Source organism: Phytophthora cinnamomi (assembly GCF_018691715.1).
Source record: "Phytophthora cinnamomi strain GKB4 chromosome Unknown Contig99, whole genome shotgun sequence".
In the NCBI taxonomy this organism is placed as follows: Eukaryota; Oomycota; class Peronosporomycetes; order Peronosporales; family Peronosporaceae; genus Phytophthora; species Phytophthora cinnamomi.
In genome coordinates this window covers 275,717-288,697 of record NW_027151032.1, presented here as the reverse complement: position 1 = coordinate 288,697, position 12,981 = coordinate 275,717, and the positions used below count along the sequence as shown (strand labels likewise).

Below are 12,981 nucleotides of genomic sequence, written 5' to 3'. Positions count from 1 at the left end.
TTCCTAGCCTTAAATCACTTGAGCCTGTCTGCTTTTTGCAGGGCGAACGCGCTTGAAAGCCATTCGCTGCTGATCATTCCCGCTTCCGGTGCTGCCCGCAAAGTGACAAACGTGTAGCACTTTCGTAACTGCGTGCAGCGGGGTGCTGGACGGACACTTTCGAGTGCGGAGACCGATCTTAGTCTATTGGAGACTAACGCTGCTACACGTGACGTGGTGGTCTCCGTGGGCGACCATTGCTTGTCCACCATGACGCCGCCGGTGCCGGGGCTCTAATTGGCCCCGCGAGCTCTTCATGGCAGGGTCAAGTGCGTAGCTATGTATTTGCATGCTGAAGCAGCCGTTACCCTGTTGACGCGCGTGGTGAGCCCACCTGGGACCTCACATCTGCATTTGCACTGTCAAGCATACTTCAACTGCGGTTCGGTTCACCATGAGGTCGTCGACGTGGCTGGTGCTGCCGCTGCTGCTAATACTACAAGGCGCGACAAGTGCCACGACAACGCTCACGGAACCGGAAGACGCACCGTTCGCCGACACAGTCGGGCTGTCGTGCACCAAACGTTCGGACTGCGGCTACGTCCCAGCATTGGCCTGCATCGACGGGTGGGTGAGCTTTTTCTTCCCATTTTCGTATTCGCAAGGCAAAATGTGGTCAATCATTGCCATCTGATGATCGTTTGCTGCATGCAGCAAGTGCGAGTATTGCCGACCAAGCAGGCAGGACTGTGGAGACCACCCTGGTGACCTAGGCAATCGCTGCCAGGTCATCGAGGTGCTCAACGAGGCCACCGGCGACAAGGAGTCGCAATACGGATTGACGTCGGCTGGCGCACCCGTGGCTGCCGCCTATTGCGTCGAGAAGAACCTGTTTGCACCGTTCACCTACAACGATCTGGCCACCACCATGATCGCGTTCACGTGCACTGCATTGGGCGCCGGCGGAGGTATCGGTGGAGGAGGTCTGCTGGTCCCTATGTACATTTTCGCCGGCTTGAACCCGAAGCACGCGATCCCGCTGTCAAAGGTGACGATTTTCGGCAGTGCGGTGGCCATGTACGTGGTCAACTTCCGGCGCAAACATCCGCGTAAGTAACCACGTCGATTTGTATGTAGGTCTTACTATGTGGATAGTTTTATTTGTTTGCTAACACAATGCTTTTGGTTGTGTGTGTGTGCAGTGAACAGGAACCGCCCGCTGATTGATTTCGGCCTGGTCGGCCTGATGGAGCCGACCACGCTCATCGGCACAGTGTTCGGGGTGATGCTAAACCACATTTTCCCGAACTGGCTGATTCTGGTGCTACTGGTGACGCTGCTGTCGTTCATCACGTACAAGACCATTCTGAAGGGCAACAAGGTGGGTAAAGTTCTAGATTTGTTTTGTTGATGTGTATTCATTGCTTTATATCCGATCAATTTACGCAAACCCATGCGCGTTGTTTAGATCCAAGACAAAGAGTCGAAGCTTCAGCTGGCTCTAATCAAGTCCACGTTGAAGGGCGGTCCGAATGGTGGCGGTCGTGGCCGCCAATGGTCTATCTATCGAGTACGTGTTTGATCATGTATGTAACCATTGTTTTATGTTCAAAGCCTTGACGAAGTTATTGAAATGTTCCAATAATTTCTCTCACAGCGTTTCGATGTCGAAGTCGCGGCACGTCGGTGGCTGGATAAAACACGCCGGCGTCGAAAGGCTCGACTAATTCGCGAGGAAGATGAGAAGGATTTTTTGTCACTGCCCCCACTTGTCGAATACAAGCCGGGCAGCTCCGATCCTCTCGTCGGTGGGGTAGACAACCGCCAGTTTGGCACTTTCCCATCGAACGAGGACAAGCAGACTCAGAGACGCAGTGCCATCGAGCGGCGTGAGGCTCGTGTACTGCCATTCGAGTATCTATGGCCACTGGTCATCTCGTGGTTGCTCATTCTGGTGCAGTCAATGCTCCGTGGAGGTCATGGTGCTCCAAGTGCAATCGGTGTGGCGTGCAACTCGACGGACTACTGGTTGTTGACGTTATTGCCCCTGACTATCCCCATTGCGGTCTCGCTTTGGATGGGCTATCGACTTCGGCTTTTGAATCGCTTCAAGGTGCTCGGCAACTACCCGTTCCTCGAGGGTGACATCCACTGGATCAAACGTCGGGTGCTGTCGTTCCCTGCAGTTTGTACTATCGCGGGTGTAGCGGCTGGACTGCTGGGCATCGGTGGTGGCATGGTCAAGGGCCCGATCATGCTGGAGGCCGGTATTTTGCCCCCCGTGCAGTCTGCTACGGCCAGTTTCATGATCCTTTTCACCGCCTCCTCCACGACGCTGCAGTTCGCCATCAACGGACAGTTCCCAGGCGAGTTCCAGTTCGACTACATGGCGTGGTTCGCGTTCGTGGGGTTCGTCGGCGGGTTCTGCGGCCTCAAGTGCGTGGGGTACTTCGTGAAGAAATACAAGCGCGAGTCGATCATGGTGTACATGCTGGCCGCGACGATCGGTTTGTCGGCGGTGGCAATGGGTTTCATCGGATTGCAGTCTACGTTGAGCGACCTCGAGAACGGCGTGCACCTCGGCTTCCACGGCATTTGCGACAACGAATAAGCTCGGCAGGCAGTAGCTATAGCGACACAATCAATTGATTGATGCATTCCACGACTCTAGAGTAGTTACATGCCTACGTCCAGGCTTACAAAGAGAGATCTACGCTTCGGTCTCTCCGGACGGGTGCTCTTCGATAGCGGCTAACTGTCGGTACTGCTGGAACCCGCGACTGCGGACGCTGATGAGCTTATGTGACCTCCCCGATCGCACTACCGGGGACGATCTTGGTGCAGACAGCGGCTGGTGCATCTCGGAAGAAAGTGGAGGCACCTCTTCCTCTGGGTTGTTGTTCACTTCATCTTCGTGAACAGAAAACATTGATTCGTAGGAGCTTTCCTCCTCTTCGTCTTGAGCCGACAACAGGTCGTTGTGCTGTCGGCTCTTGTCGCTAGACTTGACAGCATACCACGACTCTTCTTCCTGGCTAGAGGAGAAGTAGCTGTTGTTTGAGACTGGTGCGGTATCCCGTGCCGATGTGAGAACAGCAAAACCGTCCGATGAAGCCTCGTGCGGATCTACTCGACGCTGCATCTCTTCAATCGGTTCGTGTCCATCAAGCAGCCACATCATGCCGCTCTGCCGCCGCTCGCGCTGCATCTCGGCACGAACTCGCATTTCCTCCACGCGGTTCGCGTCTTCAGCTCGGTTGTAACTAATGGGCGAACTCATCGCCACGAGACTGCTGCGTCTGCCGTCGTCGTCGTACTCACTTGCTACGGTCTCTGCGATCGAGACTCGTCCACGCATTCGGTTGGGCCACTGCTGCTGTTGACAGGAGAAGTCGTTGGCGTTGCTCGCATTGCTGCTTGGCGGGGGTGCGGCATAGCTCTTGTAGACAGGTTCCGGGTCCGAAGCGTACTCTGGCAAGTAACTGGTCAACAGCACGAGCACGTGCGCTTGGCGATGGCGGCGAGCAAAGGCAACGGACGCATCGACTGTCCTCCCCGTAACAACTTGACGCTCTAACAACACTCGAACACACTCGTAGTGGCCGTTTATGGTGGCCACCGACAGCAGGGAATGTCCTTCAAAGGTGTAGTGCGCCCAGTCGTGTCGGTAGTGGTCTAGCAGGTAACTCAGGATGTGTTGGCGACCGTATTCTGCAGCCACGAAAATTGGCATCGGCAGCTTGGATCTCTGGTTCTCCATCGCCGCAACAGAAAGCAATTGGGTCGACGCCACAGACGTCGGAGATCCCAAATCATCGGACGATGACCTCGACGAAATGGAGCTCATGGGCACTCGCCGTTGTTGCAGCGTGTGGAACGCCTTCCAGTGGTCGTGGCGGATCACGAGGCAGTACATGGCTCGACTGAAGTGCGCGAGAACTTGGGGCTCCTCGAAGAACGCGTCCAGCAGTAGGCTCAGGATCTCGACGTTGCCTAGTCGGCAGGCGATCAGAAGCGCGTTGAGCTGGCAGCTGTCCGAGTAGCGACGACGGAGTCGACGTGAATTGGACTCGTCCTCCATCCAAATGGGGGACGCGCCTTGGTCCAGCAGATCCGCCACTTGCCGGGCCTTGCCCATGGTGACAGCCTTGCGCAGTCGCAGCTGTAGACCGCGGTCTCCAATAGCGCCTTCACAACCGGCGTCACCGCCGCTGTCTCTGCGGAAGAGCTTGCGCATGAATTTCGACACCTTGGCCATAGTCTACCGAGATGGAGAAGGAGGCGTGTAGTGGTGCTTTGCCACTGGGAGGAGAATAGAAAAATGAGAGAGTCACAGGCTGGCGGCTGCTGTAGAAGCAGATGCACGCGAATGTCTGCAGCGTGGGCGTTGACCATTAGAATTGTGCCATGATCTCGGGCATCTGGCGTGCGACGAATTGGGCCTTACCACAACCTTCACCTGCTCTATAAGCAAGCGACCGGCGCTGCTCATGGCCTCCGACAACTCCATCCAGCCGAGGTCGCTCGCATTGCAGCCACGCTGTACCCGCCCAGCCGCCGTTACGTGGGTTCTGCACCACAGCATGTTGAAGTGGCAAACTCTCTTCCATTAACACCAAGAAAACATGCATTTCTATAATACAGTACGTATGTCCTCGAAGGCGGCGGTCTCAGTACATTGTGTCTAGTAAGTTCGCTTACACGGAAACAGGTGCTATGATAAGTGCGCACTCGGTTCATGCAAACACCACCTTTACCGATCGCACAGCGATCCGAAGAAGGAGGGTCGGTATTGATGATATATCGATCATATATGAAACTGTAGCGCCTGAACGGTGGTCCAGAGCGACGGCAACGGCGCCCAGTCCTTATCGCCGATAAGTTATCGGGCCAAGCTACCCCACTAGCACGGCACAACGCTGAGTCTCATAGAACGTTACAGCTCAGTACATTACTATTGAAATTCCTCTAGTCAAACATAGCGGAATAGAGCTGCACCTGTCAAAGTCCCAGTGACATCAGGCAGTAGGGAACAGCACCACCAGTGTGGAGGATACTTTTTTTTTCATGTGACGAGGTGTCAATTAGCCCAGTACTATGGGACTGCAAAAAAAAACTCATGACAGTCTCCTCACTGCACCTGAGTCTCTGCCAGTTCGGCATTCCCTGTCTCTGCCTTTTTCAGCCGCCGGAACGCCTCTTTCAGCGCGCGCGCTTCGACGTCGCCAAGCAGGACGCGCCGGATCAGGTGGTTGCTCTCGAGTGAGCCCGAGATCGTGGCGGCCACTGCTACAGCCACGCACGCAGCCTCCAGCAGTCCACGCACGGGACTCGTTCCCACCTGCAGCCACCAAATACGTCGGAACGCCACGTTGCCCATGCTCACCAGCACGTACGAGGTCAGGATGAGCCCGATGGGGCGCCTTCGCGACGGCGACTCGATGAAGATAGCCAGCGACGGGAGCGCGCCTCCCAGGAAAAACTGCAGCTTGCGATGAGCTACGGAACGATCCCCAAATTTCCCCATTCGACACGACAGCACCCAGCCCACGTACACGAACGTCGTGAAGTACGCGGTCGATCGCAGCAGCTTGGCCGCGAAGCGCCGAACGCGCGTGGACAGCGGCTTCGAGCGCACTTTTGCGTGGCGTTGGGCGAACAGCCACGCGGATACGTGCACGGGGAGATACAGCCGGAAGGCCTCGGACGTGACACGCCGAAGGAAGTCGCTGCGCGCGAACTCCCCGCAGCTGAGCCCCTTGTGGCGCATGGAGCACGGGTTCGGATTGAGCCCCACGCTGTACTTGTCCTGCAGCTTAGAGGCCATGGGCTGCGTCAGCAACACGTACTTGAGAATGAGCCTCATGTGGGACTTCTGGTAGCTCTCCGGGTGGAAGAACCCGGAGTAGTAGATCCACCCGACGGCCGTCATGAACGCCAGCAGCTCTAACGGCTTCAGCAGCGCCAGGTCCGGATACTTGGCCATTAACTCCTGGACGAGCTGGCTCGCCGCATTGGTCGACAGCAGCGCCACGATGGCCGGGCGTGCCTTTGGCGACAGGCAAGCTGTTCCCAGGCCCGCCGCCACCGCAGACGCCCACACAGCCCCCGGAACCAGAGGCGGTTGGTTTCGGTTCTTGTTGGTGGATTGGCGCTGCTTTGAGCGGTCGGAGGCGGTGCGTTGCAGGTACCTGAACACGCCTGCGAGTATCGTTCTAATGGTTAACTCACTGCGCTGTTAAGGGCGTTGGGGTGCACTGAGCTATCGACGCACCGATGAAAACTGCGATCGCAGCGATGTTGCGCGATGGTGGGGTGAGGGTCAGTCGACTCAATTGTTGGCGCTGCAGCAGCATCAGCAGCTCCTTGCGGTTCCCCATCAAAGTGGCAGCGACCGTTACCGCCAGCAACGCTGCAGACGCTCCACGCGCCGCATGGTGCGCGGGCGACACCTGCGCTGGAGACAGCATTCCTAATGACGTCCACAACCCCACGACGAGTTAGAACACCTAATTTTTAGAATATTCTAAATCGCCGGAATCCATAGTATCTGATCCATTCCAGAATCGGATCTAAGGATGCCGGCCGCCGACCTGCTGCGCGACTTCGAGCTGTTGCTGGTGCGCAAGCACCGCTTCGCGCTGGCGGACGTGGCTATCTGCATGCAGCGCGTCGTGCAGGACCTGCAGCAACTGCAGCGGTCGCTCGCTGTCGCCGTCGCATCAGCTACAAACTCAGACAAGACGTCCGCGGACGCTTTGGACCGCGTCTCCAGTCGCCTGCAACGCGCAGTGAGCCTCGTGCCTTCGTTCCTCGGGGAAACAGAGCTTAAGATGCTGGTGACGGCGCTGCACGAGCTGCACCGCTTGTCGGGGAGTCTGGAGGCGTGCACGTCGATTGGCGTCGTGAACCTGCAGCAGGTGGTACAGTTGGTGGCGACAGATACGAAAGCTCTGGCCAACGCCGTGGAGCGTAACGCCGCGGTGTGTGCACTGCTGACGGCGAAACGAGACGTGAGATAGCAGTTCTAGGTCGTTTCGGGAAAAGGGTACTCGTGTTTTGAACGATTTTTTGGGTTGGGGTGCAGTACCTGGCAAAGTTTCTGGAGGACGCGGGGCAAGTGCTGCAGAACTCGCACGCGAGACGAGTGCGGAAGTACGAGCAGGCTATTGAGCAGTTCACGGGAGATTTCAAAGTGGCACTGGAAGGTAATGCAGAGTGTCGTCGGCCAGACCGTCGTGACTTGCTGACCGAAAAGTGTTTTTTTTTTTTTCCTCACAGACGAGAACTTGCAACGGGCCAAGCAGCTGCACGTTGATATTGAAACGATTCAGACATCAGTCTCCACGATGTTGCTTCCGCACTTCGAAATCTGTCGAACTATCACCACTGCGTACGGAGGGGCTTTATCGTCTGGCTGGAGGAGTGTGTGCGTGCGTGTGGTGCTCATGATGTACCATGATTCTGCAGTAACGCACAGGTACAGCCTACAGGACAATCTTTTTCCAGAGCCGAGTGCGACGATATCGATACTTTTGTGGAGACGGCAGCGAAGTTGAAGGGCGGGGACGTAACATTCCGAAGGTGCGTGGGTTGGCCCCACCACTAAAATTGTCGCTGTTATCACTGAGAGTCTTTCTGCCATTGGCGCAGTGTACTCCAGAATGCCCAAGTGTTTTTGACTCAGTTGACTTTGTTTGAGCAAGCTGCTAGCAAGGTGGGTGGTGATGAATGAACAATAAGGTGGCGGGTTATGGTCTCAGAATCCGCTGGTGTTTCCTGTAGGATGCATTTTTGGTTTGTTCCAGCGCCTTAAAGCTGCAATTCCGCGAGTCAATTGACCAAGAATTGTTCCTCGCCTACGTTGACGATTGGAACGCCAAGTACAAGGCACTGCAGGTTTGACGCATGCAACTACACACTAAGTACAGCCATGTGTCTTATTGTCTTCGGTTGCTGTTATAGTTGACAGAGACCAGCGAGGAATATCTAGCTGCAAGTGGGCGCGTGGAAGACTTGAAGGCAGCTATCACGCGAGCACACAACCTTGTGCAGGCAAGGTGAGTTCTTTATCGTGTTTAAACTGCCTAATGCATAGTTTGCCAACGGGTGATGCACGTCCAGTCAGAAAAAGTTGTCTCTGGATGACCCAGCACGCGAGTCGGTGGCCCAAGAGGTAAGCAGCATGCCTCATTTATCTGTTGAAAAAATACTTCACTGTTGTACAAAATGCTCTCGTGCGTAGGTGGCTCGCATTTTCCACGACGAGGGAGGGCTAATACCTCATATCGATCTACTTGAGCGCGCGTGAATCGAGCGCTAGTGTAGCGTGGTGTGTAACATCTTCGTATTCATATGTGGATTTTAAACACGATTTCGTCGTCGTTCTTCTGCGGATGCTAACACTCTACAATCTGCTAGAGGCCCGTTGTCGGCGTTGGTGTCCTCCATCAAAGTTGCGATAGCAAGAGCAACACAGTCGCTGGTTGCTTGGAATTGTGCGAGCCACCTATTGCTGTAACTCAAACACAATTTGGCAAGCCGCTGGGCATTCGCAGAAGATACATTTGCAGCTTCAAATTCACGCATATGCAGTTGCTCGACAGCCAGGTTGTTATAGCAGACAGCTGCAAGACAAAGTTTTTGCGCCGAGCCTCCTACACCCCCTTCAGCTGTCTCCTCGAGTTTGTTTTGTTCAATCATTTCGAGTATGCTGGCCATGTACTTCATGGCCTCCGCGTGCTTGATCTGGAATGAAAGCAGGTTTGCGATGTGAAGACGACACTTTGCGAGGTGGGACCAACTGCTTTGTCTGCTGTGGATTTCGTGCGCTTTGAGAATGTATTGCAGGCCTGCGTGGGGCTTGCGCCGCTTGTAGTAATAGTGCGCATAGGTGTCATAAAGGTATGCCAACAGCTCCATTCGCATCGCGCTGTCGACTAGGATGGAGTTGTCAATGAGATGTTCTGCCTGCTTCATCAGTTGAAGACCGACCGAGAACTTCTTATAATCGATGCAGCGGCTTGCAAAGGCATTGCAAGTCACAACAAGCTGTTTCCAGAGCTTTGTCTCCAGCTCGTCCACGCCACGGGCACGAACCAGGGCCACCAAGAGCGACTCGAGGGTGGTAATGCACTGTGCAAACTTTTTTTTGGTCTCCAGTTGTCGAACTTCTTCACACAGTCGATGATCACACACGGATGCAGCGGTAATATTCGTACCTGAATGTCCTACGGCTGTGTTTCCAGATTGTAGTTGAGAAAACCCATCAGCAAGCGCGCACCACACGGCCTTCACAGCCCCCGTACCAGCAAACCAAATTGGTCGTGGAACTTTCGGCATATTGATGATAACCTTGCCGTCACCACGGAGTTGGGATGGCTCCCAGGAGAAGTGAACTGCTGCAGGTGAGGATGAAGTATGATGCTGGGATTTCTTAAATGCAGCAGCCCTATCGATGGCTGGCAGCGAAACAGATTTTGAAAGTGACTGGCTTTGTCCATTCCATTTCTTCACCTTTCCAACAGTTTGCAAGCCCTGGTTGCTCTCCTTTGGTCCTGCGGAACGTTCACGCGCATTCTGATTGCCGTACTGTTGTTTTACAGGGCTGCTACCGCTAACCTTTTCGAGCGCTTTTGCTTTTATCGACGTTGCATAAATCGTGAGAATTTGGCGGGCAAGCTCATTTTCCCACTCGTTGTCGTTGTCAGGAGCCTTTGAAGGTGGTTGTAGAAGCTCCAGGTCACAACGAATATCGTCCGGAGACAAGGTCGAGGTTTGGTTTGATTCGTTTTCCAGCGGATTAGGACTTGTGTTATCCTCGACATACCCACTCTCAACGGATAAGCCGGTTTGCTGGGTTTGCTGGTAGTTACCACCACCGCCTACATTTTCTTCATCTGTGAAATTGCCATTCTCTGCGCTCGCATGCCGTTGTCGTAATTTCTCCACAAAGCCAGTTCTTCCTTCAGCTACGTGTTCACCTTTCTTTACCTGACCGAGTAGGACCTTGGACCTATCAAGAATCGCTAGCGTTCTCATATCCACTTTCTTACGGATTGCGTCGAAGGCTGCGTCGACAGGGTCAATAAATTCTGAGTAGTCGTCGTCCAAAGAAGCACGAGATGCGTTAGCTGCTGTCGATTTGCGTCGGTGGTGCCGTCGCCTCCTTTCTTTGCTACCTTGCTCTCTCGATAAGCCTGTAGTTTTGGAGTGAAGAGGTGAACTAGACAATAAGTGCTTTGGCTCTTGGATCAGGCTCGAATCTTGATTTTCTTCTTCCTCTTCTTTTTCTTCGCTCCCGTTGCCACTTACGAGCTGTGATGAAGACGCACGACCACTTGCGCTACCGTCTACTTCTCGTCGACTCAAAATGACTTGCTTTTTCTTGGTGTGCCATCCATTTTTGCCCTCTTCGCTCTTTACCTTCTGAAGGTTCTTTACACTCCGACCCCTTACATCGTATGCCGTGTTGTGCACATGAGGATAATCCAGACCACTTTCGGCAAGGGAGTGATTGACCAGGTTGTGTAGATTTCGTTCCAGACGAGCAGTTGGTGACGAGGCTTTATTACACTGGCTCTGGTGATTTGTTTTAGTGGGAGACGTAGCAGGCACTGATGCAAGTACGCCAGAACGCTGGATACTTTCTAAAACCTGCTGGATAATTACTTCTCGTTGTTGCTCTAGGAATGATTCTTGGTCTTCTCTCATTTTCTACAGACAAAACTGGTTTGTCATCGCGTGGACGAGAGGTAACGAGCGACACGGAAGCCATTCACACAGCTTACCTGAATCACTTTCGTCACTTCTTCCAACGACAGATACGTCGCATCGGCAACATTGCTGGTGTTTGCTTGGCTCATTGTCGTGTGAAGAGCGCCTCCGACGTTGGAATTCACTGTGCGTGATAAAAATACAGCATTTTCTCCTCTCAAAGAACATGAACCCTCCTCGATTTAGGATGCAAGTTTTGGTTCACCGCCTCGGTGAAAGACTTGGTTTTGTCAAGCAACAGATCACTACATTGATACTCATGTGTTCCGACCTTTTCCGCTATCCATATGAGATCGAGACCGCTTGACCTCACTGAACCAAGCTTTTGGTGAAATCGCACTGGAAGCGCACAACAAATTGCACATGCTTGCACCTACGTCATTGAAGTGAAATTGTCCGACAACGCCTTACAGTCCATGGGGATCGTCAGCACCGGGCCGTCGCCAGTCTCCGCCACACTGTGGCTGTACGTCGGGTTGTATGCGATGATCTGACCCACCGACGCGCCAAACTCCTCCGCGAGGTCCTTGTACGTGCCGTAAGTAAATTTGTACGGCTGCAGGGTGCACTGGCTCGGGTAGCAAGATGGGATCTTGACGAAGAGACCCGCGTCGAGCTCCACATCAGCTTGGGATTCGTCCACGCCGAGCGCGGTCAGCACGCTCTCCAGCGTGATGTTGAATCGCTCGAGCGCGATGGTGCGGTACGTGTCGTTGCGCTGCGTGTAGTAGAGGTGCGGTCCGCCCATGAGGCAGAAGTTGGTGGTGTCGGTATCCACGACGGTGAAGCAGGATGTGTCATCGGGCTCGCACACCTCGGCCGGAATGATGACCTCGGTGTCGGCGGCGAGCGGGATGGTGGGGTCGGACATGCGGTTGGCGCGGGCGACATCGCAGGTGCCGCGGTTGTTGAGCGTGGCAACGTCGCCCACGGCCATGATGGAGTCGGTCGTGTAAGCGCCAACAGTGGTGTTGAGCGCACTGGTGTCGCAAGAAGAGCTTGCAGTGGCGGCGGATACGAGTCCGATGAGCGTAAGTGTGAGGGTGGAGTAGATGGCGACCATTGTTGTCTTGGAGTGGGCTGGCTTGGCTTGGCTTGCTTTTCGGTTGTACTTGACGCAGGAAGTTCGAGAATGACCAATCGATACGTTCATGGAGTTCGACGACGAGCATCATGTTCTAGTTTAGTGGAGGCCGTAGTATGATCCTTATGGAAGGACCAAGTGAGTGACACACAGTTGAAGTGTTGATGTTGCTCTACTTGATATATACCCACCCGCGCATTGAAGTTGCTAACAGGCTGCTGGAAAACTTGGTCATCGTGACGCTGCACGTCATGGTGACGTACGCACGCCTTCGCGCTCAATGAAGCTGGGTGCATTTGCTCATAACCTTGGAACTACGTAGAGTGACTGGGAGCACGATCGATTCCAACGGTATTGGAGTCGCGGCATTCCTTGAACTCCATGCTGCTTATGAAGGTGTCGAGGTACCTGCGAGACGGGGTCTATTACAAAGTGACGGTGGCATATCTTTGTTCTTTCGTGCCGCTCGTTCTGGTGCCGACAGTGTCGGCACCAGAGCAATTCTTTGCTGTCGGGCCGACTGCAAAGAATTGCCCCGCTTTCGGTTCCCTTCCCCTGCGTCTGCTTAGGCCTCACAGTTGCAGACCACGTAGGACACCAAGGAGCGACAGGTAGTTTATCGTTAGGGGAGTTGCAGATGAAAGGAACTACAGTTACCTTTAGTCGTGATTCGTTCAACAACATGCTTTTGATGTGACGGCAGGAAATAAACATTAGCACATTTTGATTATCGACCGCAAGGGAGTAAGCAAGTGCACGTGAAGATTACCTCAAGGGATACCTTTACCTTAAGATCCAAAAGGACGGTCACAGCAACATCCGATGTGATACTGCTTCCTCACGAAAAACAAAACGAGGTGATACGAACGCTGCAGCGGTTGCAGCCAAGTCTGGTGGCCTGTCAGCGCACTGCCGGTTCCGCACCATCCAGTATGGTCGCGGAGGCTACCCAGCCTGAACCCATTTCATATTGGGGTCCAGTGCTCTCGGACTTTAGTGTTCTGACGGCCTGACTACATGCAGTGTTTTTCTTTCTTTAATTATACACGCGACGAGAACAGTTCTTCTCCTAACGAGACGCGTTCATTAGTGAAAATACGAGTTGCACTTGTACGTAAATCACCCCACTGCTTCACGTTTAC

At 54.0% G+C, this 12,981-nt stretch overlaps 5 protein-coding genes across 5 annotated transcripts; 2 read left to right on the top strand and 3 right to left on the bottom strand.

Moving 5' to 3' along the window:
• Window positions 1-433: 433 nt before the first annotated feature.
• On the top strand, window positions 434-2,590 carry IUM83_08413 (uncharacterized protein; the record flags this gene model as incomplete). The annotated part of the gene is made up of 5 exons (XM_067932786.1): window positions 434-606; window positions 694-1,088; window positions 1,182-1,360; window positions 1,448-1,549; window positions 1,637-2,590. 5 exons carry the CDS (start codon window positions 434-436, stop codon window positions 2,588-2,590), a joined length of 1,803 nt encoding a protein of 600 aa, XP_067783511.1.
• A 515-nt stretch (window positions 2,591-3,105) lies between these two features.
• On the bottom strand, window positions 3,106-4,237 carry IUM83_08412 (Ankyrin repeat-containing domain; the record flags this gene model as incomplete). Its single annotated transcript, XM_067932785.1, has 2 exons — window positions 3,106-3,123; window positions 3,200-4,237. The coding sequence occupies 2 exons, from the start codon at window positions 4,235-4,237 to the stop codon at window positions 3,106-3,108; spliced, it is 1,056 nt and encodes a 351-aa protein (XP_067783404.1).
• Window positions 4,238-5,110: 873 nt separating this feature from the next.
• IUM83_08411 (uncharacterized protein) lies at window positions 5,111-6,449 on the bottom strand (the record flags this gene model as incomplete). The annotated part of the gene is made up of 2 exons (XM_067932784.1): window positions 5,111-6,180; window positions 6,254-6,449. 2 exons carry the CDS (start codon window positions 6,447-6,449, stop codon window positions 5,111-5,113), a joined length of 1,266 nt encoding a protein of 421 aa, XP_067783402.1.
• Window positions 6,450-6,557: 108 nt separating this feature from the next.
• On the top strand, window positions 6,558-8,290 carry IUM83_08410 (uncharacterized protein; the record flags this gene model as incomplete). The annotated part of the gene is made up of 9 exons (XM_067932783.1): window positions 6,558-6,992; window positions 7,067-7,187; window positions 7,261-7,372; window positions 7,450-7,563; window positions 7,633-7,696; window positions 7,765-7,878; window positions 7,945-8,039; window positions 8,104-8,155; window positions 8,225-8,290. The coding sequence occupies 9 exons, from the start codon at window positions 6,558-6,560 to the stop codon at window positions 8,288-8,290; spliced, it is 1,173 nt and encodes a 390-aa protein (XP_067783510.1).
• Window positions 8,291-11,128: 2,838 nt separating this feature from the next.
• On the bottom strand, window positions 11,129-11,818 carry IUM83_08409 (LysM domain family protein; the record flags this gene model as incomplete). Its single annotated transcript, XM_067932782.1, has 1 exon — window positions 11,129-11,818. The coding sequence occupies one exon, from the start codon at window positions 11,816-11,818 to the stop codon at window positions 11,129-11,131; it is 690 nt and encodes a 229-aa protein (XP_067783491.1).
• Between the last annotated feature and the right edge of the window lie 1,163 nt (window positions 11,819-12,981).